At 40.1% G+C, this 15,409-nt stretch overlaps 1 protein-coding gene across 1 annotated transcript in view; it reads left to right on the forward strand.

Moving 5' to 3' along the window:
• TESK2 (testis associated actin remodelling kinase 2) overlaps positions 1-15,409 on the forward strand; it is a 68,128-nt gene that overhangs the window by 48,458 nt on the left and 4,261 nt on the right. The window contains exons 6-10 of the mRNA XM_063139726.1: positions 7,415-7,497; positions 8,655-8,730; positions 10,674-10,757; positions 12,883-12,969; positions 13,406-13,553. Coding sequence (XP_062995796.1) covers positions 7,415-7,497; positions 8,655-8,730; positions 10,674-10,757; positions 12,883-12,969; positions 13,406-13,553 — 478 coding nt within the window. The remainder of the gene's footprint in view (positions 1-7,414; positions 7,498-8,654; positions 8,731-10,673; positions 10,758-12,882; positions 12,970-13,405; positions 13,554-15,409) is intronic.

A 15,409-nucleotide genomic window follows, 5' to 3' on the forward strand; every position in this document is an offset into this window, starting at 1 on the left:
ATACCGACACTAAGACCGCAGTCGGCACACGGTCCGAGATTGACTTCAACGTCTGAAGGGGAAATCAGAGACATTTCTCCAACTCCTATACCACCTGGACAGACGCGACCTGAGGACAGGTGCTATAGACACGACTCCCCAGAGTCCATGTTTTCGGGTCACTCGGGGAGAGGCTATTATTATTATGACAGACCACCGCTGTCGAGACAGGTCCCGTTCACCACACCATGAGAGATGGGAATGGTATCCTCGCAGTGACCAATATTACGGTCGAGACATGTATTATCAAAGACCTTATGAAGGACAGTGGGGATATTTTCCCCAAGCCTATCACGCCCGACTACCAAATTATGGGAGACATCCACGGGTTGAACCTGTAGCTAGACCGCCCGCTACAATGCCTAACCCTCAATCCAGTCTCATCGATGCCAGTACACAACCAATGCAACCGCCTTCAACTCTACCTCCCAGTATACAGGCATCCCAACCACAACAACCGGAACCACTCATTCACATGCCGGTTCCTAGAGTCAATTCTCCATCGTCTCCTCACGACGATTATGAGTCTGATTCTTCATCTTCGTCGTCGGCACGACCATCCATTGTGTCCCCGGATATAGAGGTCGCTCCACAAGGGGGCACCTCTCCATCAGAGGATTTGGGTCATTTTTCCGACCAGATTATTAGACTGGCTCAAGCATTAGGTCTACAAGTCGAACAATCCACATCCTCGATACAGGATCCGGTTTTCGACTCCATCTCGTCCGATACCTCGAAACCAGTGGCCATCCCTATGTTACCAGCCTTACTAGAAACTATTAAACAATCTTGGAAGTCACCTTCGACTGCCCCGCCAACTTCTAAGAGACTAGAAGGGATGTACAAGGCCCAGAACGCAGATGTCCAGTTCCTTTTTGAGCATCCGCCTCCGAACTCCATCGTCGTCGAGGCCGCTCAGGGAAAAAGCAGGCATCAGCATTCATCACCTGTCGATAAAGAGGGACGTCGTTTAGACCTCCTAGCACGCAGGTTATATACTTCCTCATCCTTAGGCTTAAAAATTACAAATTACCAAGCAGCAATGTCTGGTTACCAATTACTGCTATGGGACAAGATGGGGAAATTGATGGAACACTTACCTGGCGACAAGAAGCATTTGGCTAGACTCTTCTATTCCGAAGCTTCACAGCTATCTCGTCAGCAGATACAAACCTCCAAACACCAGGTTGACTGTATCGCAAAGACCCTGACAGGAACCATAGCACTCCGTTGACATGCTTGGCTCCGCTCGGCGGGCCTTTCTCAAGAGGCTCGCTCTAGAATAGAAGACTTACCATTCGACGGTATCGGGCTTTTCAATGCTGACACTGACAATTCGCTCGATACCGTACAAAAGGCGAGAACAACAGCCCGCCGTATGGGGTTCAACCAACCCCAGCAACAATTCCAACGACGCTGGGTTCGACCACGTTCTTCATATTATCCTAATAAACAACAATACCAACAAGCTCAACCTCGTCAAGAACCACAACAGCAACAACAGGCCTTCCAGCAACGTAAGCAATTCTCGGGCTACAGAGGCAGAGCAACTCCTCGAAGGACCGACACAGCCTTTAAACGGCGTCTTTGATTTCCCCCCCTCACCTGTGGATAATCCCACCATTTTCTTTGATGATAGACTCTCCCACTATTACCATCAATGGGAGACTATCACTACCGACACCTAGGTCCTCTCTATAATTCAAAGAGGATATCGGATAGAATTTAAAACTCTCCCTCTTCTTGGTAATGTAAAGGTTACGCCACCTACTATACCCTTACTCCATGAGGTCGATATACTTCTTAGCAAAGGCGCTATCGAACCTATTCCAGGGAGTCAGCTTCAAAAGGGTTTCTATTCTAGGTATTTTACCATACCGAAAAGAGACGGAGGACTTCGCCCTATTTTGGATTTACGTTTATTAAATTTACATATCACGACCAAAAAGTTTAGGATGGTTTCTTTAGCTTCTATTACCCCTTTATTATTTAAAGGACAATGGTTTGCATCCATTGATCTTCGCGATGCGTATTTCCACATCGCCATGGAGGGCACATACCGAAGATATTTACGTTTTATAATTGGCCATAACATCTACCAATACAGAACTCTCCCGTTTGGCTTATCCACGGCCCTGAGAGTTTTTTCAAAATGTATGTCTACAGTCTGTGCCCACCTTCGTCTCAAGGGAGTAGAAGTCTATCCATATCTTGATGATTGGCTTTTGGTAGCACCAACAAAACAACAACTACAAAATTCGATACAAATTACTTGCTGTTTATTATGTAAATTAGGCCTCTATATCAACTATGAAAAATCCCAATTAAACCCCTCACAGGTCATCCAGTTTATTGGGGGGATCCTCGATTCCGTAGCCGCCCAAGCCTTCTTGCCAGCCACTCGACGCGAACGCATCATTCATCTCGCTCAAACTTTTCGACGTCGACCCCACATATCGGCGTTCAAAGTACAACAACTTTTAGGCCTCATGGCTTCTACCACTGCAGTGGTTCAGTATGCCTGCCTGAAGATGCGACCACTTCAATCTTGGTTTCTGAAACACTTCAATCCTCAAAAGGATTCAAAAAATCTCTTACTGTACCCCCCGGCTACAGTAAAGGACTCTCTTGTATGGTGGACGGCAACCGACCATCTAGCACAAGGAATCCCGTTCAGTCAAGAACAACCAACAAAGATATTGACTACGGATGCTTCAATGAGGGGTTGGGGCGCACATCTAAGCTCCCTAACTGTCCAGGGTCTATGGTCCAAAAAAGAAGCCAGACAACACATAAATCTTCTTGAGCTGCAAGCAGTGCAAAGAGCCCTCGTTGCATTCGAATCCCAGATTGCGGGACATTTTATACAGATAACCACAGACAATACCACAGTGGTTGCGTATCTAAACAAAGAGGGTGGCACCAGATCGGAACGTCTTTTAAAATTGACAATGAAAATCTTCGACTGGTGCATCCCAAGGCATGTCACTTTCACTGCCATCCATATTGCCGGCACCGAAAACACACTGGCCGATTTCCTGAGTCGATCCCATCATCTTGCACACGAGTGGCAACTCAACAGAACTGTGGCCAAATCAATATTCCAAACATGGAACATACCAGACGTCGATCTTTTTGCCACGGATACAAACAAGATCGTCCACAGTTTCTGCAGCCGAGCAGGTCTAGGCAGGAACTCCTTGGGCGACGCCTTCACGTTGCAATGGACGAACGCTCTTTTTTACGCGTTTCCTCCGTTTCCCATTATACCCAGGGTGATTGCCAAGATAATTGCCAACAAGACCAATTGCATCTTGATCACTCCTGGTGGCTGAGGCAAACGTGGTTTGCCCCACTCCTACAACTGTCGAACAGCCGATACCGACAGCTTCCACTGTTACCAACACTGCTGACACAACAACAAGGCAAAATCAGACACCCCAATCTACAAACCCTGAGGTTAACAGCATGGAACACTCAGTTCGCCAACCTGATGTAACCTCCACTCGATTACAGGACATCCTAGACGCAGCTAGGAAACCATCCACTCAAAAATCGTATATACAAAAGTGGACTACCTTTGAAAAATTTGCCAAAGACAATAATTTCAACCCTCTTTCCTCCACCATGGACCAAATTCTCATGTTTCTGTTATCTCTCTCAGAAAAAGGCTTATCCACGTCCTCCATACGCGTATATCTCGCAGTAATATAACCAGTCCGGCTCAACATAGAAAGCTCAACTGTGTTTTCACATCCTCTGTCAAAACATTTTCTGAAGGGACTCAATAATTTAACTCCACCAATCCGTACACCATCTTGGAGCATCTCAATTGTACTAAAGTCATTAACTTCAAAACCATTCGAACCACTGGCCACAACAGACCTTCGGTTACTCTCCTTTAAGACAGCCTTTTTAATAGCCATTACTACGGCTCGGAGATCGAGTGAGCTTGCAGCTCTCCGTATAGATCCTCCTTATCTAACTTTTCATAGGGATAAGGCAATATTAAGACCTGACATAACTTTTCTGCCCAAGGTGGTTTCAGAATTCCATCTGAATCAAGATATTATTCTTCCTGCACTCTTCATACACTGGACGTATGAAGGACCTTAGCCTTTTATAAACAGCGTACAGAACCCTTTCGCAAGTCACCCCGTTTATTTGTCTCCTACTCTGGTCAACATAAGGGCATGCCTATTTCATCGCAACGACTTGCACGATGGATCGTTGAGACTATCAAGTTGGCATACCAACTTGCCAAACTCCCTCTGGACTCAAATGTCCAAGCTCATTCTTCGACAGCCTTCAGCAAGGGCATTTCCATCCCTGAACTTTGCCGCGCTGCGACTTGGTCAAAACCATCGACTTTCGTGAAGCACTGTTGCTTGGACACGAGAGCGAGAGCCAACTGCTCTTTTGGGAGAGCTGTTCTTTCATCGATACTGACATAAGGACACCGACCCACCTCCGGTAAGTCAGCTCGCTAATCTCCCATTTTGTGTGATGCACAGAGACCACAAAGAAGAAATGCAGGTTGCTTACCTGTAACCATAGTTCTTCGAGTGGTCATCTGTGCAGTCACACAACCCACCCTACCATCCCCACTTCGGTGTAATAGGTGTAGTAACTTATGTCTTTCTTAATAACATATATATATATATATATATATATATATATATATATACGGGTAGTTACCCTAGGGTTATAGTAGCATTGTTTTGACAAAACTTTATTTCGGTATCGACACCTTCATCGATACTAACATTTAATACTACTGTAAGGAAACTGGGTTCGGCATCGATGTCTCCATCGATGCCGGCAGCTTTTATTTTTGCTCGGTTTCAAGGCCACAATGTCGGTCTCCATGAACTGAGGTTCTGGGCGGGAACCCCTCAGCTTGCGCATGCGCACTCCGCGCATGGGGGAGGGGTTCCTGCCAAAAACGCCTCAGCTATAGAAGTTTTTTCCCGATCGAGACTCCGCGCAGGCACAGAGCCCATTTTGTGTGACTGCACAGATGACCACTCGAAGAACTACGGTTACAGGTAAGCAACCTGCATTTTTTCAAGGGAAGTGCAACCACACTCCTGGACATCAGGAAAAACTTCCTGACTGTTAGAGCAGTACAACGAAACCAGTTACTCAGTTGGTTCTCCCACACTAGAGGCCTTCAAGAGGCAGCTGGACAACCATCTGTCAGGGATGCTTTAGGGTGGATTCCTGCATTGAGCGGGGGCGTTGGACTCGATGGTCTTATAGGCCCCTTCCAACTCTGCTATTCTATGATTCTATGACATCCAAAACAGGATGAACCTTTATTGACCAAGAGCACTTCTATACTGTCTGGGTTAACTTTATTCTAAATAGTTGTATTCAGGGATTGTGTAGAAGCAGTTAAGTATCCATAGTAAATGTAACCATTGGTCCTCAACCTGATTGCCTTGTGTTTTATCAAAACAAATTTAATTTAAAAACTTTTCAGAGAACTTCTGTGGATTCCCAATCTAGGGTCATATTTAGAATAAGTACCCAGTTGCCTATAGTGCACAACTTTGCCAGAGTACCAAGAAAATTACTAGAGTGTACTTCTGCATAACCTTCTAGCTGTACCTTGGAGGTGAATACAAAAACTATTTCCTACAGTACTTTGAAGTGTAGCCCCAAGGACTTTGGACTGAAGCAAAAGCTATCCAACAGTTTTAAGAAATTGCTATACCACTTTCCATAACCAAAAACATTTACAGATGTGTGAAGATACTGTCTTTAATCAGGAACAGAAACTAAATTTCCTTGTGCCATACTTTGGTCAGTGTAGTAAAATAGCAGAGCTGGTCATAATGTACATGTAAAAAGTACATGTAAAGCCTCATTGTGCTCTCTGACAGCTGATAATGGCTAGTCAGTATGGAGCTAGAAGAGATTGCAGCCAAGATTATTATCCTTTTATAAAAAGCCTCTTGGATAACTTTGTCCTTGTCCCTTACAAAGCCTTCTGCAGGAGAGCAGATCCTATACTACAATCAAATATTCCCAAGAGTTATGCTGAACATCATGTGTGGGATGATTGTATATCTTTGTGGCTTATTTCACTGATTGGACATCTGTGACTTTCAGCTAACTACTTTATGATTGAGGAAAGCAAACAAATGAATATCAATTACCTACTGACCATCAAAGATAATTTAAAAAATGCAACTCTGTCTTCAGGATGAAAGCTTTTTAAAGTTCAAAAACCTTAGGGGAAAGCTCCATTTCATTTTCTGATGTATTTAAAAGTTGGTTAAGTAGCTAGAAAAATTACATGCCGTTTGACAGCATCAACTATGGGGGAGAGAAACCTTGCCTTGTAAAATGCCTGTTAGTGTACCAAGTGTGCTGAATTTTCATCATGGTTTTAACACTGCAGTATGATTAATGTTATCCCTCTAGGGTTTAGCTGCATTTTGGAGTGAACAAATATTTAACCACAAGCAAGCTGAATGAATGCATTCTTTGACAAGAGATAACAAAGGCTATAATTGAGTAGCTTTAGTGTGTGTTGGGTTGGCCTGATTCAGTTGGCGTTGTGTAAATTTATAAATCCCAAAGTGACCAGCGGGTAGTATTACTGATTCAGGTTAAAACAAATAATACTCAGGACTAGGAATCAAACAACCATCTGTGTCTATGAGAGAAGGACATTGAAGATTTGGTATAGATGCATCTCCCACACTCATACATTTGCTTAAATGCTCTTTATATGGGCAAGCTTAAGTACCTGAAGTTATTGTTGATATTGTAGGGTGCCACTCAAGGAAAGCCCATAAGTGTTATTGCCTATTGTTATGTGTTTTTGTGCTATACTCAGTGCAGTGCAGTTGTAATTATTTAACTGGACAAAACCAAACCAGACAAATGACAGAACTGTACCACATTTGTATTTTCATTGTATATTGCGTCTGCAAATTCACCCCCCTCTTCTATTAGTCTCACAAAACCCACCCACCCCAATTATTTCACTCTATTCACTCACTCGGGTAATTCATTGTATTGCATCTTAATGTATTTTATTATTTGATTTGTTGTGGTTGTGATTTTATTTGGTTTAAACCACCCTGAATTATGTGTAAGCATTAGAAAGACAATAGAAATTTATTTTAAGATGATGATGATAAAAATGAAAGAAAATGAAAGTAGCAGGGGGAAAGATGATAAATAAATGAACTTCAACCAAATGCTAAATATATGAGACAGCTTTGGTAGATAAGTGACTAATGTGTTTACACCTTGGATCGGATATGTTTCATATACATAAGATCTTGCTTCATGTTTTTGAAGTTGTAATGGTGGAATTCAACATGGGCAACATTAATTCCCTTTTTCTTTCATTCAGAACTGTTTAATAAAACATGATGAGAATGGATATTCTGGTATAGTTGGGGACTTTGGCTTGGCAGAGAAAATCCCTGACTATAGGTAAGTGTCCTTCACAGAGCTAATCAAAATGAAAGATCAGTAGTGCTACAATTCTAAGATAAATACTGATGGGGGCTTCAACTTAGAGGAAAAGGCCTTATGATTACATTCTAACCTTTCAACTTAATCACCCTGCCAAGCTCCTGTCCCTCATGATTTTTTAAAACCAGAATGATGGTGTGCTGCAAAGTTCTAGTATCCAATGCCATGTTTATTTCCATGATAAATTGGTTCATGTGAAGGATGCTATGAATCATTCTTTCCAGAAATTGACCATCTCTCCAAAAATTGGAGATATGAATTTGCATAGTGGCCAAATGCAATTAACTTCTAAAAAGAGAGGTGCTTGTGCCTATCTATGGATGCTCTTATCTTGCAGCACTTTCCAGTCTTCCATGTTTGGTGGCAGGCTGTGTTTACTTGGTGGTGAAGGAATGTACTTTGCACATGCTTAGCATACTTTTCTTCATATGATCCAGAACTGAGTTCTAGCACTGAAAACAGATCCTAGAAATGCTGGTGGATTCCAATGTGTTGACTGTGGAAACAAGACCCTTCATATAGCACTGTTTCATTCTTTACTTCACCTAGAAACTTTTCTCACTGTCCTCTTTCCATTTAAAAAAATGTTATTTCAAATTTGTTTACCTGTAGTATATAAAGTACCATGAACACTAATTGATGGGGTGCTGTAAAAGAAACAATTACTATTCAAGTGACACTTTTAATCTTGAAGATGCTCCACAAACTACTGCAAATGGGTATTAACATATGATTTTTACTTACATAACACATTTAAAGCAGTTCGCTGAATATTGATCTATTAATGGACTGAACTAGAATAGTTTGGCCAAGGTTGAAACAAAATGGGAATTTATAAAATTAAAGGTTTGATTCTGCTGCCATATAAAGACAATTTCCAAATATGGGTTAAACTCTTTTTTAATGCCCCCACTATAGCAAATGAAATCTTTCCATTTCTAGGAAGCCTCCAATCATGCTTCCTAGGTGGAATGCTTTTCAGAGTTATGTAGAGGAAGAACTTTTAAAATATTTTGCTTGGGGTAGGATGGTATTACCCATGCTCAAAGCTGAAGAGTTAGCAAAATGCTTATGAAATATTACTGCTAACCATCTTTCCATTTAAATGTTTACAGTGAGAAACTGCCAGTGGTGGGCTCTCCGTATTGGATGGCACCTGAAGTGTTGAGAGATGAGCCATATAATGAAAAGGTTGGTATTTAAAGGTTGGCTTTAAATGAATTCCATTTAAATGAAGTGTTGCCCTGGGGGTGGGTTTTGTGAGCTTCTATGGCTTTATAGCTGTTGTGATATGATTGCAATTAAACTGCTGAGCTGCATGGTTTCTACTTAGAAAATCAAGTCACACTCTCTCCTTCTCCAAACTGGATTTCAGAGTTTTGTAGCATACAAGAGATCACAGCTAAATTTAAATGCCAGCGATTCTAATTTCCCTAAATAGAATGGGTATCCATGCTTTAATTTGCTTATATTTTCTTTCTCTTCTTCTCCATACATGCATGTAGACATGCACAAAAACCTGGACTGCAAAGCAGGAAAAAACTGTGGCTTGTAATCCTGGTTTGTAGAGAGTGGGCTAACAACCTTTGTGAAGCTAGGCATGCAAGGGGAGTTGGGAGTATTTGTTGCTTGATCCCACTCCAACAAATGATTGGACCAGATATGTGCCAACTGAACTAGACCCTAGCTTCAACTTGTTTTATTAGAGCTGTGATCAGTCTAATTCCATTCAATTCTCCACCGATCACCATTTCCCCCCACCAATTCTATGCAGTGTGTTAATCGCCTGATTTATGCAATATGCATATATTTGTATGTGTGGCCATTATTAGAAGCTGTAAATGGCTCTATTGCACATTGTGATCTTTGCCTGATGAAGTGTCAAAGGAACGTTCTTAATTTCATTGCACCAAGGACATTTTCCTTCACACAGACATATACTTTATATTTAGGTGCATACCCTTTCCTATTGCAAGAGCATCTTAAACTCCTGCAGGTACATAGCAGGATTATTTTACGGAAGTTCTGATGTCTGTGATAAACATGAAGTACTGCATGGGGTTTTTGTTTTGGGTATTGGTATACAAATATATATTTGTTTTTAGTTTATTTTTTTAGCCAGCATTGAACGGCAGTATGCTATGTACTTTTTCCCATCGTTTTTTAAATAACAATTTCTATAGTTTAAATGCATCTGACAGATTAAATTTATCATTGGATGGGCTCTCTCCTAATTTATAATGCAACTTTTCCAGACTTCTTGAGGATGCACATTGGGATACATGTGGGATAGTCAAATATAGCTGTACACGCATCTGATAAAGTCAACTCTAAATCCATGAAAGCTTATGCCATAATAAATATAGTGTTAAAGGAACTGCAAGACTTACTCTATGTTGCAGCAAAAAAACAACAGACACAGCTACCCCTCTGGAAAATATACTATTGCGAAACTTTGTCGAAAAATTCACAGGGATGTGTATTCTTACTAGTAGTGAGCTAACTGTAGGATCATACTCACCATATTTTGGACAGACCTACTAATTTCTCTCCCAGATTGAGCTATGTGTTCTTCTGGTTTGCAATAGAAGCCAGATTTGCACAGTACTGAGCAGCTAGTCTTTGTGTCAAACCGATAGCCATTTGCTCCTTCTCAGAGTAGTTTTAAGGATAAAGGGTTTAAAAAATAAAATTCAAACAAACTGTATCAAATAATGATATGAGCTGGACAACCTGAAACAGGTATCAGAGGAAGAGGCAATTGGGAGTTTCAATCAGAGACCTGTATGTGTGTTTTGAGGAGTGAAGAGGGGAAAGCAGAGATCACTCCATTGTAGAGTGCATGCCAAGGTCTGTATGTGCCTTAATATTTATATTTGGCTAATGTGTTTTCATGCATTATCACACTGAGGAGAAAGGAAGTAAGATTGTTAGTCTTCAGGCCTGGGGTTGTATGTGTTCAGCCTAGAACTTTGGCAGTGATTGGGAGGTGAGAATTTTGAATGCCAGGGAGTTGTGACAAAAGGGGGCTGTGTTATGAATTGAAAGCAAAACCCTGACGTAAAGTAGCTGAGGAGTGCCTATAATAAAACTGTGGTCCTCTTTTCTTTCTCCACCCCTTACCCCTTCCTCAGGCGGATGTGTTCTCCTATGGGATCATTCTTTGCGAGGTTATAGCTAGGATCCAGGCAGATCCAGACTATCTCCCTCGCACAGAGGTGAGCAAAGTGCATTGACAAAGACTGTCAAGGGACGAATGTTCAAGAGTTTCACTGGGACATTAATGATTTCCACATGATGATGAATAACTGCTATAAGTCTTTTAATAAAGTATCCATTCTATGACACAATTGCATGCAAGAAGTGGCACAGAACCCTCTTCTTCCCCTCCCCCTTTAAAACACAAAATTTTACTTTGCAGGTGAGTGTTACATTTGCAATTTGTTGTGGATTTCTGTATTAACTGCTGGTTATAACACAGAGCAGATTACTAATGCGACCTTGTTCACTGAAATAGGCAGCCTGAAGAAGTATTCTTCTCTTAACAAGTTAGGGCTAAGTTTTGACATTGGTCAGGTACTGCATTTCTACCTTACAGACGTTCAAAGTGAAAGTGTAGCTATCTCACCTATCATGTCTTATTCTTCCTCCACTCTCAATCAACACCCATCATCTGAACTTAACGTGGAAATCACAGGTCAATTTTCACCCTATGGCATCTAATAATCAGTAGGATGGTTTGGGGTTAAGTAGGTCCCATTTGAGAAATTCCTGTTCTTTGGAGTCCTGGAAGGTTACCAGTGTGAAAGGAACCATACCTCACTCACTGGTATAGTACTGCATACAGTAGGCGCCAGGTTCAATCTCTGATATCTCCAGTTAAAAGGATTAGGTAGCAGGTGATGTGAAAGACACCTGCTTGAGACCTTGAAAGCTGCTGCCAGTCAGAGTAGACAATGTTTGGCTTGAGGACAAAATCGGAGCTGGTACAAGACAACATCCTTCGAAATATTCTCAATAATATGTCTACTATTTTTGGTAGTGGGGATTGGGAGGTAAATGTTCTTAACTCGGAGAGATCTTAAGAGATCATCTTTAAGAGAGCTGTTGATTTCATAAGTAGTCCATACCAAAGTTGGGGCAAAACTATGCTCATACATGGATCTTGATAAAAGTCAAGAGCTCCCTATTTCATCACAGGCAAGCTATGAACTTTGCTTCCGTATTTTAAGTTCATCATGCTCAAATACTGTGCAGTTGAGAGAGTCTGGGATAATTAGGCACAGCTATAAAGTCCCTTATACAATACACTACACAACTATAAAACAGAACAAATGGAGGAGCGTAATCTCATAGTTTTATAGTGGTGTACTGAAGCTATAACCTCTTGGAAGATCTTTCTTACTCTTGTAGGAGAACTCCAGAAATGTAAGAGAACAGTTTGAACCACCTTAAAAATAAGTTTGATTCTATAAATTAATGTTGTTTCCAAAATGTGTATCCTAGCAGAGGCACAAAGGGAAAATTGGTTGCTCTATGCTAGTGCCAGAATTTGATACTGGATAAACGCAGATGCATTTTGTGTTGCTGCACCAGAACTTCCTCCTTTCACCAACACAAGGGAGCTGTTTAGAATAGGCAGGGGCAGGATTCTCTTAGAATCCTTTGTGTAACAATGCTGTATGCCATTTTTAACCTATAGGAGCCACAGAGGCTCGAGTAAAGTTATACTGACAAAAGCTAATTGACTTTCCTAATTTCCAGCCAGGATTGGGCTTCAGCTGGAACAGTAAGATTTAGATTATATCTTAAATCATTGGGATTGGGCTATTTTAAATGCAGCCAGACCATCTGTGGTCAGGCACTAAAGAAAAGATAGAGCAGCATTATTTTGGACCCCAAACGTACTTTAAGGTGCATGAAGGAAGGCCTCTGGGGATGTACAAAGACTAGTGAATTACATAATCCCTAGCACCACATAATAAAAGGTAGTCTATTTTGGAAAAAATGATGGGTCACTGCCTCTTTGTCTAGACAAAAGAAGTGCACAAATGGAACTAAGAGAAGCCATGCAGAAATTCTCCTTTCCCCCTTGTCAATGCCCATATCCACTTAGGAGGCTTGTCTCCGGAGCACTATGGAGTTAACCTACGTGACACAGTATTGCTAGTATAGATCCTACTCATATAATTCAATATATTGCTAATGTAGATAATTCCTTTGTCAAATCATCCTTCATGTTTTGCCTATTAACTCTGTCTTTACAATTTCCATATTTCCTTGTCAAGTACATTTTTTCACGTCTGTTAATAGTTCACTTCTCTCTCTTTTTTCCTATTGCAGAATTTTGGACTGGATTATGATGCCTTTCAGCACATGGTGGGAGACTGTCCCCCTAGCTTCCTTCAGTTGGCCTTCAACTGCTGCAATGTGAGTATATTCAAAAAAACGAAATGAGAACCTTTCACAAATCCCAGCTCATGTTAAACAAAACAGCAGTTCACTGAGGCCCTTTGTAGCTCAGATGAATGGTTCATGAAGGACTTTGAAGGTAAGGTATCTCTGTGAGCTAGTGTGAGACTCCTGGAATTGGGTATAAAAGCCATAAAGCATATAAATAGCTATCATTGTTCCTCTTCTCCACACTGCATTAAGCATATGGTCAAAATGTATCGTCAGATAAGCTTTCCTCCACAATATCCACTAAACATGTCCCTCTAGCTAAACAAGAATGAAAAATAGTGCTTGTATGGCCTCACCTGTAAAATTCCAAGAAAATCATGTCTTTTCATAACATAGTATATGTGTACAGATTTTTCTTAATGACTGAGCCACTATGTGGCATCATTTATTCTTCTATTTATAGATGGACCCAAAATTACGCCCGTCATTTGCTGATATTGTCAAGACACTGGAGGAAATTCTAAGCAATTTGAAAAGTGACGAGGATGAAAGAGAAAGGAAAATCCTAAATCTGGACAATACAGATAGAAAATCCATCTCTGTGTCCAAAGGTAAGGATCTAAGGGAATAGGCACAAAACTATTCTGAATACTAAGCAAGGATAATATATATTATATTATAATGGAGGCTCCTTTCTTTGAATTTTTGAAGGAGAATGTAAACCAGAAATCACATTTTTATTATGAAATAAGAATGTCTTAAGCAACATTATAAGAAAACCCAATTAAAATATAATTATATAATTAGTGCATTTATAGACCCATCATTTAAATTTCTAGTAAGCAGTGAAGGGTTCCCAGCATTTCCAATATTGTCTGCCTTTCCTATTTGATCTAATTTAGTCTATAGATATTTTTGTAACATACATAATTTTCTTAAGCCACACCCATGGGTGAGAATTTGCTGTATTTGATTATTTTTGTCGGAGCTAACTTGAGGGCATTGTTTACAAGATGCTGGTTCATCTTGAACTAATGTAGCTGAAGGATTGGTTATATGGAACATCCAGTAATACTGCACACTTGTTTTATACTCAATCCAAAAATGTAGGTACAGGGCAATCCCACCACACCTATTTGGCCTTCCAAACCACAACCACTTTAATATCTTCTGTCATTAGTTTGCATCGTATTGGATGAAAAGAAATTTAGCTAAAAGGTTCTTAAATACATTTTATTTAGAAGTTTGAATTCCTTTCTCCCAAAGAAATCAATTATTGCCTCTTCATCCACTATCTCTTGCCACTTCCTCATATAAGTCTTACTTCCAATGACATTTTATATAATTACATTCTACTAATGATATTTATTGTTGACTAATCTATGACTTTAATAAAATTAATCAATTAAATCAGATCAGTCAGGAATATTAATTTTGACCTATCCAAAGAAATATCTTAATTCTTGACAATTTTCTTTAAAATCTAAATTGTTCAAATTCTTGGTAAATATTAAGTAAATCAAGATTACCTTCTTGAATTTTATTATAGCATTATTCATATAGCATTGTTCATATATTGAAGGAATGCAAACATGAACAATCTTCTTTCTTCATTTTAGAAACCTTCCAGGCTTCAAATTTGATTAGATTGAATTGTAATGTATTGATATTTTAATGCAAGGAAGATACCTGAGCAAAAGTTGTAAAAACAAGTAATTTCTTTTCAGACATCTGAGTAGACATCCATAGAATAGGGCTGTAAATCCCTCTTAGGTTCAGTGTGTCATTTCCCTATATGTGTGCATTGGATTGCAGCCATAGTGTCGATAAGGACCATTTCAACCAGTGGGTTGAAATAATCCTTTACTTGGTGTTTTAATCCTAGTTGAATCAGAGGAGATCCACTTGAAACAGCTGGGACTAGTATCATTTCTGAGGCATCCATTATTTAATGCATCTTGAACTATGACAGAAGATATAATTTGGAAGACCACTTCTCACAAGCATTCTCTGTTTCTTGGCATTGCTACGGGATGTTCTCTTATTTTTCAAAGGGAACTCTTTCATATTTGCATAGAGCTTAAACTTATGATCTTAGCTATTTTTAATTAATTTCTCCCTCTTTTGTAAAGTCCAGATGCTTTGGTATGCATATTCTAACTATATGAACCTCAGAAGGAAAATGTTACATGTAACTATTAGTTGTTAACAGCTTTTTCTGTAGCATGCATTTTTTAGAGTTTTGAATCTCAATCCTTTGCATGTCCAGAAATAAGTCATATAATTCCAAGTATCTGCGAGCAATGCAAGCTGGGAGATGCTGGGAATTGTAGGACTTATTTCTGTCTAGATATGCATAGGATTGAGCCTTTAATGTCCAAGACTTCTGATGTCTGTTGTACCCTTGTGAAACAGATTCCAGGAACTTCATCCAAATTAAGTTCTTCCTTGTTAGCTTGGGAGATCT

This window comes from Elgaria multicarinata, chromosome 1 (assembly GCF_023053635.1).
Source record: "Elgaria multicarinata webbii isolate HBS135686 ecotype San Diego chromosome 1, rElgMul1.1.pri, whole genome shotgun sequence".
Classification (NCBI taxonomy): domain Eukaryota; kingdom Metazoa; phylum Chordata; class Lepidosauria; order Squamata; family Anguidae; genus Elgaria; species Elgaria multicarinata.